Source organism: Festucalex cinctus, chromosome 1, assembly GCF_051991245.1.
Source record: "Festucalex cinctus isolate MCC-2025b chromosome 1, RoL_Fcin_1.0, whole genome shotgun sequence".
NCBI classification, from domain to species: Eukaryota; Metazoa; Chordata; class Actinopteri; order Syngnathiformes; family Syngnathidae; genus Festucalex; species Festucalex cinctus.
In genome coordinates, this window is record NC_135411.1 from 54,982,451 (window position 1) to 55,000,918 (window position 18,468).

The 18,468-nt window shown below is 40.6% G+C and overlaps 2 protein-coding genes across 2 annotated transcripts in view; both read left to right on the forward strand.

The window, feature by feature from the left end:
- Positions 1 to 11: 11 nt before the first annotated feature.
- cnp (2'',3''-cyclic nucleotide 3'' phosphodiesterase) lies at positions 12 to 7,120 on the forward strand. Its single transcript, XM_077495001.1, has 4 exons — positions 12 to 338; positions 2,642 to 3,882; positions 4,669 to 4,796; positions 5,917 to 7,120. The coding sequence occupies exons 2-4, from the start codon at positions 2,682 to 2,684 to the stop codon at positions 6,367 to 6,369; spliced, it is 1,782 nt and encodes a 593-aa protein (XP_077351127.1). The 5' UTR covers positions 12 to 338; positions 2,642 to 2,681; the 3' UTR covers positions 6,370 to 7,120.
- Positions 7,121 to 7,981: 861 nt separating this feature from the next.
- Positions 7,982 to 18,468, forward strand: part of aclya (ATP citrate lyase a) — a 31,821-nt gene continuing 21,334 nt past the window's right edge. Inside the window, exons 1-7 of the mRNA XM_077495053.1 lie at positions 7,982 to 8,165; positions 9,705 to 9,868; positions 11,854 to 11,976; positions 13,950 to 14,012; positions 15,355 to 15,545; positions 17,735 to 17,814; positions 18,201 to 18,331. Coding sequence (XP_077351179.1) covers positions 9,710 to 9,868; positions 11,854 to 11,976; positions 13,950 to 14,012; positions 15,355 to 15,545; positions 17,735 to 17,814; positions 18,201 to 18,331 — 747 coding nt within the window. The 5' untranslated portion in view covers positions 7,982 to 8,165; positions 9,705 to 9,709. The remainder of the gene's footprint in view (positions 8,166 to 9,704; positions 9,869 to 11,853; positions 11,977 to 13,949; positions 14,013 to 15,354; positions 15,546 to 17,734; positions 17,815 to 18,200; positions 18,332 to 18,468) is intronic.

Sequence of the window (18,468 nt, forward strand, 5' to 3'; positions counted from 1 at the left end):
TCGCTACATTATTATAATTTACATGTTAAACATTGTCATTTTTATTAATTTAATTGAATCAGTAAAAACAAAAACTGGGGATAAAAATATCGCCCTCGGTTTCAGTTCCTCGCAGTTTAATTTCACGCCCACTTAAAAAATAAATAAATAAATAAATTACACCCACTTCCGGTTGGTGAAGGGCGTGTCCCTAGTTCCTGCCCAACGTACGCGTACCCGCTGTAGTGCGGGCGCGCACTGTGTCTTTAAAGAAGCGAGGCGGCGGGCGTTCGTGGGCGTGCCTGGTTAGCTTTTCATTGTACGGAGGAGCGCGTGGTAGTCATCCGCACCGAACGCTGGTAAGTTGGTACACCGAACAACGAAAAGCTGACGCACGTGTGTTTTTCATGGCGGTTATTATTATTATTATTATTATTATTTTAATTATAACGGTGTCAGGGAAATTGAACCATTCAAGTATCGACGTCGGCGCTGTACTCCACACAATGCGAGAATGAAAGCTTGCTGTAATCCGCTTGCCTGGCATGTTAATTGTTTGTGCCATGTTAGCCTTTGTTTCTCTCGCATTTAAAAATGTATAGTTATACACTAAAGTTTGCTTTCTTGGTGGCACATGAGTCATGAGCTCACAAATGTGATTTTTAAACAGTTTGAGCACAAAGCGGTTTGAGTTTATCCACTGCGTCACCCCCACAACAGCTGTTTGTAACTAAAAGGGAAATTGTTCGCTTTAGTTTCGTTGTTAGTTACTTTCGTGATTATTAAATTTGATTATTAACCGTTTTCTGTTTTTCTGACGTAAATGTGGTTTTGGGGAATCCGTTTCCGTCTCGTGACACGACACGTTCGCACATCTGGTAAACGAAGCAGAAATTTTGGAAAAGAATCAAAATGGTTGCCACGCGTTCTGTAGATGGCGCTGTTTAGTCTGACGCCAGGTGCCATCCATTATCATTATTAAAACGAGGAATTACAGTAACTGCCTTTTGTCTCCTCACTCAGCCTTTGTTGGCATGTTTCTACTTTTGTCTAATAACACTTGGTAATGTTACAGCACAACTTGTGTGTTTTGGGGGACATTTTGTGTCCGCCCCCCTGCTACCATGATGTAAAGTATTGTAACGAATAGCAACAGTTAACCAATCTACGAGAAAGGAGCAGGGGGGGAAAAAAAGCCCTGAGTGAATAGTCAGTCGCATTGCCTCAATGCCAGAGTTCTGGATGTATGCGTTTTTTACAACAATGATTCCCCAAAAAACAAACATGTGGTAGGTCTCCAAAAGTAGAACTGTCAAAACAGATAGTTAAATAAAATCACTTAATTCCATTTGTTTTACATATATTCTCTGGCATGGTCTTGAACTTAGTGTTTTTATAATTCCCATAAAACAACAAAAAACTGGAGCTCCTTTTGAATACAACTGATTTACATAGGCATTGTCAGGAGCAAAACAAGAATTGTTTCCAGACCCACTGTAGCAGTTTTATTTCCTTTTCCATCAGCCATCTGAGCTTTAATCAGACACACGAGTTGACATGCAACTCTTGTGATTTAGGAGACTCAAGATAAATGTATGTACTTGATATATCTAAGTACATTATCATTAAATGCCCCAGTGCTCTCATATGGTTAAGTGTTTTTGTTTATTTATTTATTTAAAAAAAAAAAAAAATTTTTTAGCATTTTGTATCAATTGGTTGTCTTGTTTTTGGTTTACCATTTTATTTAAATTTGTTAAAACGTTTCCAATTAACTTACATTTTATACATAAATTTTTTTTATATGCATTTTTTTTTTAAAGGTGCACGAAAGCTTCAAAATATTAAAGAGCAATCTACTTATCCCCTAACATTGCTAATCGAAAGTGATTCTAAGAATACCATCCCACTTTGATATATAGCACGTTTAAGTTGAAACCAAAGTGCTGTACAAGTTAAAGGACAGTTTAAATTATTTCTACACAAAGGAAGAACATGTCACATGAGCAGTTACTCGCACTATGTTTCCAAAGCTAAGAATTAAAAATCTCTTTAGGCATGATTTAAACACCTGCTGCCTTCTTAAAAGCCGGTCTCTGCGAAACTTCAATTTGGATTTCGGGATGGCCAGGAGAAGCTGATTGGTGGACCTGAGGGAACTTCAAAGAAGATAGTTGCAAGTTCAACATGTTGAAGAGAGGCCCTGCGATTGGCTGGCAACCAGTCCAGGGTGCCCCCCTCCTACTGCCCAAAGCCAGCTGAGATATAGGCTCCAGCTCCCTCCACGACCCTTGTGAGGAATGAGCGATCAAGAAAATGGATGGATGTTGAAGAGAGAGCAGGGTGACAAGCTATTTAGGCACTTAAAAAAATTAAAACAAATAAGTCAAACCTAAAAAAGCACAGGGAGCCAATGGAGGGAGGCCAGTACAGTGGTGTTGTGCTCCAGTTTGAAAATGAGCAGGAGCATTCTGGACTATCTGGATAAGTGGGAAATGAGCATGATGTGTAACAAGTTAGTGAATCTTATAAGAGTTTCCAGATGTACCTAATCTTGTGACTGGTGTGGAAGGTTTCTCATATTGCCGGTTAAAAGGATAAAACTACAAGAAAAGGGCTGACTATGAATCTGACATGTTTTCCTCTGTGTTCTGCATTTAAGGTACATTTAATGTGAAGTGGTGACCCCTCTCGATCAAAAAATGGAGCATGAAAACAACGGAGAGGTTTCTGACATGTTGGCGAGTCCACAACAGGAGGTGGCACCACTGGTGACGCACCTGCAGGTGTCCGCAGAGCTTGAGAAGCCAGCAGCAGGGGAGGGGGAAGAGAAGAAGCAGCCGGTGGTGAACGGCGGTGGCAATGCGGCCAGAAACGACACCGCACCTGTCCAAGATGACTTGTCTCGTGAAAATCCTGAAGTTGAGCCACCCGTGCCTGTTGCTGTGCCAGAAGAGCCGAAGCCAGTGCCTGAGCCTGTTCCAGAAGCTGAGCCAACTGTGCAGCCAACTCCGGAAGAGGCCGTGCCACAACAGCCAGAAGGACCGCAACCTCCCAGCCCAGCGAAGGTTCTGGAGGAAGTAAAGGCTGTAGTTGAGGCACAAGAAGTTGTCAAGGAGGCGCTGACTCAAAACGGTGGCAAGAAAATGGAAGCGTCTGAGGAGAAACCAGCTGAAGCATCTGTGCATGAGAAGGTGAAAGTGTCTGATGCTGAAGCAGCGCCCCCTGCAAAGTCCGAGAAGGAAGGCAAGCCAGAAGTAAGTGCCACGTCGGCAGATCAAACAGCACCCGAGTCGAGTGATGCCGTTCCCGACAAGGAGGCGACTGTTCCCTCTGCCGACTCCCTGTCCTTCCCCATCCTGACACACGAGAAGACCAAAGATGCACTGCGCAGCTCTCGCATCCTGGTGGTCATCAGAGGCCTTCCGGGAAGCGGCAAGACCTTCTTGTCCCGCGCCCTGGCTGACGCCTACAAGGACCACTGCTCCGTCTTCTGCGCCAACGACTATGCGGATAGCACAGACCCTGGCGCAGATGCGCACAAGGCCCTGGATGAGGCAGTGGCAGCCTGCTGCGCTGATGCCCCTTCAGTGCTGGTGGTGGTGGATGACACCAACCACTCCCAGGAGCGGCTGGCTCGCCTGGGCGAGTTGGCCCGTGAACACCGGCTGGTCGCGCTCTTCCTGGAGCCACGCACGGAATGGAGCGCCGACGTGCCGAGGCTCGCTAAGCTGACCGGGCGCAAGCCGGCCGCCATCACTGCCATGAAGCGCCACCTGGATGAGTTGCGCCTGCCGCTCTTTTTCGGCTGGTTCCTGCTGGCCCCCTTGCAGGATCAGCTCAGGTCCATGGGCAGCGACTTCCTGACGGCACTGGATGGCTTCAAGAAGAACGCTGTTGGCTGTGAGTGAAACTGCTTGCGCTTGTCGTGAATTTTTGCTGGAACTGGGTGGTGGCTGCTATCAATGTTCCTGCGAGTGCCTGACAAATGATTGACATCGTTAATTATGCCTTGTTTTTCGCTTGGATGCAGTGGTTTCTTGTTTATCAAATTAAAGGCACAAGATTGGGCCAGAGATTCACTTTTGACTGATTCAAGTAGTCATTTTACTTAAGCAAAACATTGCAGAAATGTGCACAAATAAAAGTGCATTTTAACTGGCAGTTAGTGCCTTATAAATATCCTGATAGTAGTTGTCTTAAAATTACATGAAATTAATTGTTTATAATGTTGATTTTATGTAGAAAATAATGCAAATATAGAGTGGACATTTGCCATACTACAGAAATATCTGGTAGTACAAACCAGTTTTCAAATTACGCAATAACGTGCAAAATGAAAATGAATACAACAAAGTATGGTGATGCTTGTCTGGCACAAGGCAATCCATTCACCGCAAATCCTCTTTGTAGCTGACTACAAAATCTCTTGGCTTGACTATCTCAATTTTGCGTGTGGGGTGTTTTTTGTTTTGTTTTCCCCCTCTCTTTTGGTTGTGTCATCTGTGGGGGTTGAGACACTTAAACAAGTTTGTTCTGACTAATTTTTTATAAAGTATAGATCTCTTCAAATGCAGGGAGAAAAAGCAAAGCAGAACAAAAAACACACTTGCGTAGATTGAGTTATCTTCTTTACTTGGGTACCCACCAGTACCACTGCCTCAAACTCATTTTTCCTCATCTTTGCAGCGTCCATGAAGGAAGGACAGGAGGTGCCTCTGGAGCAGTACTTCAAAGGCAAAGGAAGCCTCCATTGCACCACCAAATTCTGTGACTATGGGAAGGCAGCAGGGTCCAAAGAATATGCAGAGAAACCAGTAAGGCGCCCTTGTCCTGATGTCTTAAAATTGTTAGATTTCATACAAATATTCACTGTGAATTACGATTTTACTATAGCGATATTGTAGGCAAGTGAAGACTAGCACATACTAACTTGTACCTATCCATTTAAAGCATTTAACTCCCATGCTGTAATAGTCAATTTGCGTCCTTGATGGCCAAATGTCACCAAATGAGCTTGAACCGTTTGCCTGTTTTTCTTCCACCAACAATGAATTTGGCCCCACTGCTGCTTGCTCCATGTTGAGGCAGCCATTTGCTTTTAGAAAATTCTGTTTTGAGTCTAAACAAATGGTCTGTGAAAGAAACAATGCCATTACTGAGCCGGTTGTTGGCAAGTATTGGTATAATGATATGGAAAAAAAACAAAAACAAAAAAACTTGGCACCAAACTTAGTTTTAAGGTTGCAGTTGGATTCACATTGGTACAGTTAAAAAAAAAAAAAAAAAAAAAAAAAAAAAGCTGTGTTTTTACTCTCTATCTCTCTATATCTTATCTATATGCAATTTAAACAGACTACTAGGATAACATTTTCACAGTAATTAACTTTCTAAAATGTGTACAATAACGTTAAAAATATTTTTGTAAGATGATGTTTGAAAGTACTTGAGCCTTTTTCAGCAGTAAAAGTAATATTTTGTCCCAAATTAATTTGGTAACTTAATTATTTTACACGTACAGTTCATACAATTTAAAAACTAATTTTGCAACTTGCTGTTGAATCACCTGTCCTGAGGAAATAGGTAACGACCAATCACAGCTCACCTGTGTTCTGGTTTTGGTCAGCAAACTGGTCCTCCAGGTGTTAGTTTGTCCTCCAACACCCCTCGTTCTAAAGATGAGGATCATTATCAGGCTTCTGTTGAGCTGATGATATGAATCAGGTGTGTGTGGAGGACAGAAACATCTAAAACCTGCAGGACTCCAGCCCTTGAGGACCAAGATTGATGAAGCCATTACACTTCCTTTCAAGCTATGTGGAAGCCTGATACAGTCAAGAGAAAAATCTGAACGTGAAATATTACATTTACTGTTGAACCGCTACTTTATGTATCAGATCTTGGCACTGATGCATTTGGTTCTCCCCCACTCCGCAGGCGGTCTCAGAGTTGTACGGCACCGTGTTCGATCTGACCGTGAGCGCTCTCTTTGTCACGCCTCGCACCTTCGGCGCCCGTGTCAGCCTCACCGACGAGCAGCTTGTGCTGTGGCCGGCTGACGCCGAAAAGGAAGCGGAGTCCTCCATCCCCGGCGCCGCCTCCTTGCCAATGGGTAGTCGTGCCCACATCACCCTGGGCTGCGCGGAGGGCGTGGAGGCGGTTCAAACCGGTCTGGACCTGCTGGAGATCCTGGTGTTGCAGCAGACGGAAACCGTCACCGATTTGGAGCTCGGCTCACTGCGCTTCTACGGCGAAGGGCGGTGGATGCTGGAGCTCAAAGAGCCGACGTGCGCGGCGGCGTGCTTCTCCAGCTTCTACAAGCGCAGGAGCCCATCCCACGAGCAGGGCAAAAAGGAGCCCAAGAAGAAGAAGAATTGCGCCATCTTGTGAAAACATGAGAAGGTGTGGGATGGGTTGCCTGGTCAATTCCAAAATAGAGTTTAAGGGCTTCAAATGTAGCTAGCCAGAATCTGTGTGCCTTTTTTTTTTTTTTCCCCTCCCCCCCTTCTCTCCCTTTCCCCACCCTTTTTGCACTACCCTAAATGCCTTCAGTCACATTCATATAGCTCACCATGCTGTTAATGTAGTTCACTCAAGCTGCACACACATCAGTAGTAGACTTTGGGACCTCTTTAGACTTGCATCCTCACACCCGTACCGAGAGAGTGGGGATCATGCTTGGCGCACATACCCATCCCGGACTTGCATTGTGGTACACATTTGAAATTGCTTTAGATCTACCTTGTCTTAGCCAAACAGACTAGCTAGTCATTGAGATGGTGATTGTAACATTAGTAAATAGGCCAAAGCTGTGCATTTAAGTGTGTTAGTGATTTATGCAATGATGATGTCGCCTTGAGCATTTGCACTATGCGTTGTTTTGAAAGGGAGACTTAAGAATTTGGCATTTTCCCCCTCCCCCAGCTGCTTGCACTTAAAAGAATGCTGTGAATCCCAATCTTTGCCACTTTTTTTTTTTTTTTTTTTTTTTTTTACACTTTGAACAATGCATTTGCATTTCAACATAACCTTTGAATTATTTTGGTTTGAAAGGCCAACTTTGTGTAGCTCTCATGAAGCACTATTTTTGCACTTGTTTTGTACACTTAATAAAAACCAAGGTCATGTGTTGCTCCAGCAATGCTGTGCTCGTGTCTGTTTTTGTACTGAACTACTGACTGAAGTATTCTCTTCTCAATGTGCAAGTTCACTACCAGCAGGTGTCACTTTTGAGTGTCGTTACAAATTGTTAAAGCACTTAGATACAAATATATACTTTAAAAGCTTTCGAGTGTTGCAGTAACTATACCCACCCACCCACCCATTTTCTTTACCGCTTACTCTTCACAAGGGTCGTGGGGGTGCTGGAGCCTATCCCAGCTGGCTTAGGGTAGTATATAGGCGGGGTATTTTTTTTTTATTAGCGCGAGTATTTAATTGTTCATGTGACCACACGTCGCTGGCATGAACGATTAAATTAGATTATTTTATGATACGCTAATGTACAGCGTTGACGCGTTTGGGTTCGATCAGTACAACTCTCCACCCAGGCCACGAGAAAGTACGGAATTGGTCATCCCAGCAGCCCAATCCTAACAGATATGGGTCAAAAATGTGTACTGGCCCATATGAACAAACCTGTTGCTTGGGTACGGCGTGTAGATAAGACTATCTACCAATCATTGTCTACTGTTCCTTTTCATGTTGAGTGGCGTGTGTGAGCCATGGCAAGAAACTTGTGAAACATTCAATAAACCTTGAATTTCTAACTGTTCTTCATCACGAAGCTCCATCAAAAGCAGTTATAAGAAGAAATCCATTTACTCTTTACGAGATCTCCTTTATAATGTTCTACATGTATTCAATTTGTTGTAATTGTTAAATGTCGCATTTGTTGTGTTCAAAATTCCGTTTCACAAATGGTAGTTTGTTTTTTTCCCCAACAGTCCATGAATGCATCAATACAGCACGGTACAAGGCGAGCCAATCAGAGACCAGGGACTATCAGCCGGCTCCCTCGGCAGATCCGAGGCGGAAGACAAAACTCAGCGCAAGCTTCTTCTCTCTCCCCGGTGCCACTTGCTTGGTTCCGAGTCGAGGCGAAAGCGAAGCCACGGAGAAACTGCCGCACTCTCCTCGTTGAAACCTCGCTAGAACCCCATCGTAGGACTACATTTTAACGCAAGGTTTGTACCTTTTTAGTACTCAACGCGCGTAATTTTATTTTGCTTTGATCAAATGAAATGATAGAAAGCGATCGAAAACTATTGACATCAGAAGCCGTAGTCAAATATGAAATTAGAAAATTTGAGACATAACTTTTCTTCACCTGTGTTTTAAATTTGACCAGTTGCTTAAACCAATTTTAGAATGAAATAACTAATGAATGGAATTAGGAGCAATCTTGCCAACTCCCAAGTTTGTATTAAATGTGATATTATTATTATTATTATTATTTTTATTTATTTATTTATTTATTTATTTATTTATTTATTAAATGGTAAATTCCTGTTTCATTAGTCTACTCGTATTTCTCTATCTAGTCATCCATCATGCTGTTTTTAAACAACGTTCATGATCACACATTTGTCATCACCAGCCAAAATGTGCAGCTTTCTAATCAAAAGTGAATTATGTATTGAACCACTGGGATGGCTCCTCTTCTGGGACGAACAGTTTCCATCCATCCCAATGTTATTGGCGTAATCGTGACTCCAGCCTAGCGACAATCAATAGTGCACAGTAGTTCTCATAATCCCCATTAAGAAATAGTGGGCCTTTCAGTGAAATAAGAGTAGATTAGAGCAGATACTCCATCTCTGTGATCAAAGGTGCTTATTATAAGCGTTGACTTAGAAAGAAATGATAAGTGGTTGTAAAATTAGGTTGGTAAAATTTTCAAGGGAGAGGCTAAAAAAAATGTAGACTTAACTAAGCAAGGTAAGTGTAAAGGTCACCCTTAGTTATAAAATACAGTATACAGCCTCAATTACTCACAATTGAGTCCTTGTGCTTGTACGATATATTGATACTGTACACTGGAATCTTACAATGTGAATGTCGTGACTGCTTTATGATTTAAACAATGCTGGTCAAAACTCGCACATAAACTTGGCATGGTCATCATAATGGGTGAGTTAAGCTCGGTGAGTGTCGACAGGATTAACTGCGCTTAGCTTTTTATTTTGGTCTTTTTGGTGAGGCACTGTATCATCAAAGGGAAATGTAACACTCTTTTAACAGTGACTGATTTTTTTTTAAAAACACATTTGACAGTTAAGAATGGCAATATATTTAAAAAATAACAATAAATGGTCCAAAAAATAACAATTTAGAAAGAGGCAGAGTTCCCACCTTTTAATAGAGGTGAGGCATTTTTATTATTATTTTTTTTACTTTTTTTTTTTTTTTACACTAATAATAAAATATCTTACCAACTAATATTTGAAATTGCAATATATGTTTATTTATTTTAATATCCATTATATTCCATGGAGAAAATTGAAAACAAACAAAATGGAGGTTAATCAGTGTACCTTAGAGCTTCCAATACACTTACTACTCCGCTCGTGTCCTACTCCTGTTAGAGGACAATAACCTGAGTGGTAAATAATTGCCTCTTATGTTATTAGTGCGGATAATCTGTAGCTGATTCCATTTACTCTGCTTTCCTCACCAAACCTGCTTTTGTATTCATCCATCTCATCGCTCGCTGTCCCATGTAGCCGCCATGTCCGCCAAAGCCATCTCGGAGCAGACGGGCAAGGAGTTCCTGTACAAGCACATCAGCACCTCGGCAACGGTCCAGAACCGCTTCCGCTATGCTAATGTCACCCCTGAGACCAACCTGGACCGCCTGGCGCTGGAGCACCCCTGGCTGCTCACGGAGGTTTGGATGATGATTGGTTGACTTCATAAGTGCGAGAATTTTTTTTCCCCCCAGTATTTATTTTATTTTTTTCCTGGGATTTTTGCGGCGTAGGTTCATAGCATTCCTAGCAGGAGTTCCAATGGCTTTAATGGAACATCAATTGAATTAGACTTCAGGTATGATCTTGTTGCAGAGGGCAGATATGGAAAGGGATAGCGAGAGATGTGCTGTGCTAGCATTGATTAGGAAATTACATTAACTTTCACCATCTGCCGTGTCTTACCTTCCTCCTTCTCCTCCTCTTCTACCTCACTGGCGAGGGCCCAGATAGTAATGGCCGCACTGTCATAAGTCATTCATTGGCTAGCGGGAGGAAAAGTGGCTCCTTCTCCTTTTTATTGGCAGAATCTAGCATGAGGAACATGCTTGTTTCGCGTTAGCATATTGTAGGTGGGTAGGATTTAGTGATTTTATTGGAAAGTATTTTGTCACTCATCGTGAATTTGGTCTCTTTGAAAATACAGTGTAATGGATTTATGTTGTGTGTACGTATCTTGAATAGAGCTGAACGACTTTGAAAGAAAAAAAAATAATAACCTCCATATTGTGATTTAATGTGCGATTATTTTTTTCCAAGGTACTCTTCCCCACTATTTTTGAACAAGCACATAATACAAAATACATTAATCTGTATCACAATAAACAATATCAGATTTATTATTCGTAAATGTTTTAGTTTTTTAGGTTAGGTTATACTACAATAAAGGCAAATGACAACAGTCAACTAGTGCATCTTTTTTTTTTTTTTTTTTTTTTTTTTTTTAATTGAATGTTGATTTACAAAAACTACAGAGTCATTTTTCTCTGCTGTCTTTATTAATTTATGCATTTTGAAGTGTCAGCCATCCAGGAAATTACACATTTCCAGATTGCGTAATGTCCTACTTTATATTTGCAAAAAGCCATCAGACCATCTGGATATTTGCAGGGCGTTGTTCTTATTTGCACACTTGATGTTGATCTTGTCTTATTACTCACCCATGCATGGTATTCATTATTGTAAAGGGCAACACCCACCCAATGTACCCATGAAAATTGTTATTGTTAAAAAAAAATATATACAACTCATTTAAAAAAATGTAAATGAGGTCATCTCACCAGAATATAAGAATTACTCGGTATTACCTCACAAAATGACTCTCAGCACTTATTTACTCACCTGTTGAGTGCTTACTAAGGGGTGTTAAATTTTTTTTAGATATTACAGCGCACAATTCTCGTATCGATTCAATATGCAGCAGAATCGATGTTTAAACATCAATGTTTGATGGAAATACCCAACAAAACGTTTTACTGAAGGTTAGGGTTCAAACTTTAAGCATGGAAGAATGTTATATTCATGCAACATTCAGCCTTAATATTTTTATTTCAATGCTGTTCCAACATGAAACAAATTGCAACCTGTTTGTTCAATAGAGTGGCTCACAGTTATAAGACTGAAGTACCTTTTCATGCAAATCTTACAGTGTTCATGTACAAGTTTACTGATTATTATTTTCTAAATTTGAATGAAAGAAATCGCAATAATTGATTTATATATTTGTATTAGGGTTAATCAGTATCAAAACGAATCGTGATACAGATCGAATCGCCAGGTAGGCAATTCACTCTCCTAGTGCTTACTAGAATGATGCATTTATTGGAGACCACAGAGAGTCCTACAGTAGTTGGAAATAGATACTTTTAATTATTTGTTCCCATACACAAAAGTAATAATAGGCAGCGTGTATGAGGCATTCAGGAGATAATTAGGCATTCGTGTTGTTGCTTTTCAGTTCATCTCATTTGAAAGGAGGCATCCAGTAGCTTGTCATTTTTTTAAAGGCAGAAAATGAGATAGCTAGTTAAGGCAAGGCGTTCATTTGATCATGTGCATCACTCCTCTAATAAATCCACATCTCAACTTTGATTTGAGATGAAAAACAGCGTTCGCCATTCTGCAGAGGCTGGTAGTGAAGCCGGACCAGCTGATCAAGAGGCGGGGCAAACTGGGCCTGGTTGGCGTCAACCTGGACCTGAACGGCGTCAGAGAGTGGCTGAGAACCCGCCTCATGAAGGAGACGACGGTACGTCATCCACAGAGTGCACTTAAGCCAATGGATCCTGTCGCTATCATTCCGCTGCCCTCTCCTTCACCCTCCTTTCTCCAATTTGTGCATTTTCTATCTATCTGCTGCATTCATTGTGAACAAGAGGCATGCTGCTTCCCTGCCCTGTAGTCTATCAGCCCAGTCAGCATAGCCTACACCTCGCAGCATCCATCATTCTGATGCTGTCTCGCCTCATAAGCCAATGTGTGTGTATATTTCATCACTTATGACAAGACAAGTGTGTATCTGTAAAGCAAGATAAATAAATCCGCCATGTTGCAGCTGATAAAAAAAAAGAAAAAAGTAAACATTCCAGTCACAACAAAGATGACTGGATCAGTGTTGTTTCTCAACCCTGATCCTCAGGGCACACTATCCAGCCTGTTTTCCATGTCTCGTGATTCCAACGCAGGTGACGATCGTTATCAGACTTCTCCAGAGCTTGCTGATGAGCTGTCATTGGAAACACCTGCGTTGAGAATAGGGAGACATGGAGAACAGGCTGGATAGTGTGCCCCAAGGACCAGGGTTGAGAAACACTGGACGAGATTATCACAGTGGAAAATACTGACACAAAGTTGATGATTGGTTTAATCTGAACACAACCACATCACACTTATAAGACAGTATGCGCACTACATTATATCATATGTTATTTTTTTCCTCAAGGTTTTTTCCAAGTAAGTTGTACAGGGTGTACGCCATATTAATGGTGGAAACATTTACAATGATTTTTTTTTTCCGGTATTGTTTGTACTTTTATTTTTTGTTAAAGTGGCATTTGAGCAAGGGTGTGTAGACTTTTATTTTATTTTTATTTTTTTATTTTTTTATATCTACTAGTAGGGATGTAACGATAATGGCAATATTTGATATCGCAATATTAAAACTGTCACAATATATCGTCGTCGTTATGTCACGATATTAAAAGCAGCACTTTTTTTTTTTTTCTTTAAAGTCCGGTTGATTTCCATTAGTGCAGTTCTAGCACCCTCTGGTGGCTAGTGTTGTAGTGCAGTTTAATTTTCACAAGCATGTTTTGGCCCTTATATGTTTAAAATCCATTCTATTGGTCAGACGAAGCAGAACGTAATATGCTTGCTTTGTGAACTGAGTCAATATGTGGAGGAACTCAATTTGTGCTTGCATTAGCAAGTAAATGCCTCAATATTAAGCCTTATTAGAGATTGTGCGTTGCTTATATGCATTGCTGTGATGTAAAAAAAAAACACAATATTGTGTTTTTGTTTTAAGTATAACCTCCCGACAATATTGTGATAATTATTGTATTGTGACCTTCATATTGTGATATTGTATAGTGATGTTTGGATATCGTTACATCCCTATCTCCTAGGTGTCTCCTTTGTGTCTGATAAATATAACCAGTCACATAATTGGCCCCCGGCGGAAGTAAAAATGTTGACGTTTTATTGACACTGTCAGTTATTTAATATAGTTCAGTATCTATGGCATCTGGAGTTTGTTGTGTAGATTTGCATAACCAGCTAAATTCAGACAAGCGAAATTCCCACCTGTCTTCCCAACCTTCCTTTATTCTGTGCCCCTCAAAATGACAGCCCCCTCTCATTGTTCTATTTTCTCTCCGGCTGGCTGCTCTCCGCCAGCCCCTTGTCATAAGCGCTGCCTGTTGGCCTTTTAACGCAAACGCGGTGACAGCTCTGCCAAATGAGCCGCCTTCACTCGGCTTCCGCCTGGAGCGAGGAACGACGACATTCTCCCAGGAATCTGTACCGCTACTCTTCTGTGATGTCTTGTTTCCCTCACCTTTTTGTTCCTTCGTGAGCAGAAATATATGGTGTACAATTTGATGCCATTAATATTTTCCTAATAGCCTGTACAAAGTGTGTAAACTTAGCTTGCAGTAGACATGTTATGCATCCTGCATTGTGCTTGATTGTGTGTAAAACTGATTTCCGGATCATCCTCAGGTGGGAAAAGCCAAAGGGGTGCTCAAGAACTTCCTCATTGAACCCTTTGTCCCCCACAAGCAGGTAAATCAGTCATTGTACCAAAATACTTTGTTTCATTATTAGGAGTGTAACGATATGCCAAGAATATGATTTAGTGCCTATAATTTTATTAATATCAGGCCCAACTGATTAATCATCCGGCAGATTTAATTCGATATGAGCTCTTTTAAGGTTGGCCAATTTTTTTTTCTTTCATTTTTTTTTAAACACAACATAAAACACAGATGACATTCAAACATTACCATTTTTTTCTTAAATATATTTTTCTAATGTGATAAATTAGAAGAGTATTTTTCTTTGTTGTCTTCCATATCCATCTTAAAGTTCGAGATGGTGGTTTTGAAGATGAATTAACATTTTTGACATGACTGACATTTTTTGATGCATTGTTAAGGTAGCATTCATGGTAGTCGCACCTTTACTCATTCAGGTCAAGTGATTAGTCCCTGTACGAGTTACAGAGGCTTGTTGAACAAATCTATCTTTAAGCTAGGTTTACATTTTTTAAGTTAACTTAAAGGCGGGGTCTTCCGTTTTCACTCAGGAAAATGCACTTTATAAATACAGGATCTACAGCCATGAATTCCTTCTGAATCGACACCTCTGGGCTTCTGTTAATGTGTGGTGGTGACTTTTTCCTCTACCCACACCCCTCCAGCCTGTATTTTGCCATTTTGTGTTTGTTTTGTCAACAGCGGGATGTTTCTGTGGACAGACAGTTGTTTAACCCTCCAGCCAATCGCAGAGCAGGGGGTGGCGGGGGGCCTGTCACTCACTGTCGTCAGACGGGGCCGGGCGAATTTGTCGCCGCATGACGTCACTCCTGCGGCAACTTGACAGCACGCACGGTTTTGTTTTTGTTTTCCACTCACTCACTCACACAAGCTTGACTAGAAGGAATTCACGGCTGTACATCCTGTATTTATAAAGTGCATTTTCCTGAGTGACAACGGAAGACCCTGGCTTTAAATTAATAATAATAAATTATTATTATTATTATTTTGTGTTTGCTATCATTGTGAGATCTGGATTGGAGACAAACTCAGAAACAGGACTGTGTCTGAGAGTATTGCTATTTTCGGTTTCAGTACTTTATCATTACAGGGTTAATAATTTTGCTATAAAACTACAAAAACATTTCACTAAAGTTGATGTTTGTTTGAGTAGACATGTGGCTAGCTAGTGTGATGCAATTGCATTTCCGGTACTTTAATTATGCTCTATGTAGAATTTCATAACATGACACGAATAGATTTGCCTTTATACCTCTGTTCATTATTATTAATAATCAATATGCTTAACCATTTTTATTATTGATTTAATGACACTAAAGTCCCTGATCGAAGCCATTTATTTCCTCCAGGAGGAGGAGTTCTACGTGTGCATCTATGCCACCCGCGAGGGTGACCACGTATTGTTCCACCACGAGGGCGGCGTGGACGTGGGCGACGTGGACGCCAAGGCCAAGAAGCTGCTGGTTGGCGTGGACGACAAGATCAGCGAGAGCTTGGTGAGCAAGCAGCTGCTTGCTTACGTCCCCAACGACAAGAGGCTGTGAGTGATTGCATCATTAAATATGGCCGATCAACTGAAACCGGTACAGTAGCAGTACACTGCAAGGATTACTTGTGACATTTTGTCGCTTTGGGGAGAAAATGATGGCAATAAGTGCCTTGCGATCAATTCTAATTTCCTGATTCGATTTTGATTCGATTTTGATTTTTCCCGATTCGATTCACTTCAGTTCTAGCCGATATTGATTAATTACGGAACATCAATTCTTGTTAAATATCAATAGCAAAAACTCCACAAATTCCAAATGAAATTTTGTGCAGGCGCAGTAACTGCTGAAATGATTTAGTTTATTAATGAAAGTATTGCATGTTAAAATCACTTAAGTTTACACAAACATTGACATCAGTAGGGACGAGATGAAAATATTTTCATAAATCTTATTCAATACCTGTAAATATAAATGAAAAAGATTCTGGATTGTCTTAAAGTGCAATAAGTCAGGTCTTTCATAAATGTAAGAACATATTTAAATTCATGTGAACAATATATTTCAAGGAAACATAAAAAGGCCTTTGAAACTGTATTTTCTTATGAATTTATGGGGAAAAGAAATATTAAAATAGTCGATTCATGGTTTTATGAATTGATGTCAGGCTCAAAAAAGGAAAATCGAGTCGATATCAATTATTAGATTATCCATATCAATTATTAGATTTTAAAACCCAGCCCTACTAAAAAACAGATTTTCGATCTTGAGGTGATATAATACTACACGCTTTCCACAGAGTGAGGAAGAGGCGGAGTTTCATGACAATTCAAATCTTCAAGATAATTAATAGATCTGTTCTCAAGCTATTTTCAACTTTAAATTGGTAGCTGTGTAAAAAAACAAAAAAAAGATGGAGACCAATAGTAGTGTTGTGAAAAAATATTAAATTGACCATATTTGGACAAAAGTGTTTCCATCCAACAGCACTTATATTTACGGCTGATTTACAAGTTAAACATAAACAAACGATAAAGTGAAGAAATAGTGCAATGTAGATGCTGTAAATTGTGTAAAATATGGAGAGCAATTCTGAGTATAATTACCTATACTGACATTTGCTTTCCATTCCATTTAATTGCACGTCTCCCCAGGGCATAATGCAATCATTATGTCTGATTCCGCAACACTTATAGATATTCTATCCAATTTCAATTCTGTCACACTGCATACACTTGAGTCAAATTTAATTTCCAGTTGCATGTGTATTTTTGCTAATAATACAGCATTCAGTTGCATTATGGTTTAAATACTGACAATCACAAACTAGACGTACACATGTACAGGTGGACCAACTTCCAGTCTCATAATATTCTGCAGTTTTAGTAATACAGTACTCCAATATCGAAGGCTTCCCCATGCTCATAGAAGAAGTACTGTGACGTTGTGAGTGAGCTTGGAATGGTGGGGGCGGGGGCGGGGGGCGCAAGTGCTTTCCATTAGCCAAATGACAAACTCTCTCCTTTGCTTTTTATTCCCCATCTGACTCCTCCCCCAGCCTTCCTTCAAGGCCGCGGTGTATTCACAGCACGTCCATTTATTTTGATGGCTGTGATACAGCCAGTCACCCCACCACCACCACCACCTTCTTGTCCATCTGTCCAGCAGCACTCTGATTATGGCAGCGATTCACTGTCTTGGCTGACATTGACGGAACACGCACACGCACACGCTCAAAACCCCACCGCCACCTCTTTTCACTCACATAGTCTTTTTCCATTCCAAGCACACTTGGGAAGCTGAGTCACTCTGGCTCGCACCCCGTGCGTCAGACAAGGTTCTGACAATGGGCCGACCCGACATAGTTACTCTCCATGACAGGAGAAAAATACTGCACAAACATTACACACACACACACACACACACACGTTCAACTCTGCTCTTTTTTGACATCTGAAGAAAGCAAATGAGATTTCCGCCTCCTGCAGGAGGAAAACTAAACTGTACCAAATATGAACCAACCAATGTAAATGTGTGTATAAACAAATCATTTATATTTAGTGTTGTTTAATTTGGTATTGGTGCAAATTCCAATTAACTGAAGAAGTGACTTTTGGAAAGGAAAATGTGACTTGACTTCCTGATATATGGCATATATAAGAAAGTGATTCTAGATAGATTAAATTGAATATTGTTTGTCATGCTATATAGATTTATGTAAATTGTACTATTATGTTGTCAGGGTCCTGGCCCAATTCATTGTTGGGCTTTTCAACTTGTACGAAGAACTGTTCTTCACATACCTGGAAATCAACCCACTAGGTAGGTTTTATGTTGTTCATTTAACTCAGCGTTTTACTTCGTTACCCTTTGAAAGGACTTGCTTCTTAACGTTAAACCTCCAAAAAACTGGTGCAGATCGGTGTCATGATGTTTGAAAAACAAGCATAAATACATCATAAGTTATGAAAGAAGGCAACACTGCGACATTAGATTCAACCATCACAAGCTGAGTCTGCCACATTTCAAACCCAACGGAAGCATCATAGTAAATATTTGATACGCTTGCTGTTTGATGTTGGGAATTGGTTACAAGAACATGCTCTTCCTGCTTTGAAGTCCTGCACAAGCAATATGCGTCTTTGCGAACGCAATAGTAAGTCAGTCAGTGGGTGTGTCACCTTTTCTTTTCCCCTCACTCCCCACAGTGGTGACAAAAGATGGCGTCTACGTGCTGGATATGGCGGCGAAGATAGATGCGACGGCTGACTATATCTGTAAGGCCAAATGGGGGGATGTGGAGTTCCCACCGCCTTTTGGCAGGGAGGCCTACCCTGAGGTAATTTCCATTTGTACACATTTATTGAATTATATAACTTAGTATTTTTTTTTCTAAAAAAAAAATGTATACGGTATAAATACATGTTTTTATTGTAAAATGTGTACACACATTTCTATATAGATTTTTTTTTAAAG

Excerpts from the sequence above, each read along its gene's own strand:
- cnp (XM_077495001.1), top strand. The coding sequence starts at position 2,682 with ATGGAGCATGAAAACAACGGAGAGGTTTCTGACATGTTGGCGAGTCCA. Across the intron at positions 3,883-4,668 it reads CAAGAAGAACGCTGTTGGCT|CGTCCATGAAGGAAGGACAG; the intron begins GTGAGTGAAACT and ends TCATCTTTGCAG. Across the intron at positions 4,797-5,916 it reads AAGAATATGCAGAGAAACCA|GCGGTCTCAGAGTTGTACGG; the intron begins GTAAGGCGCCCT and ends CCCACTCCGCAG.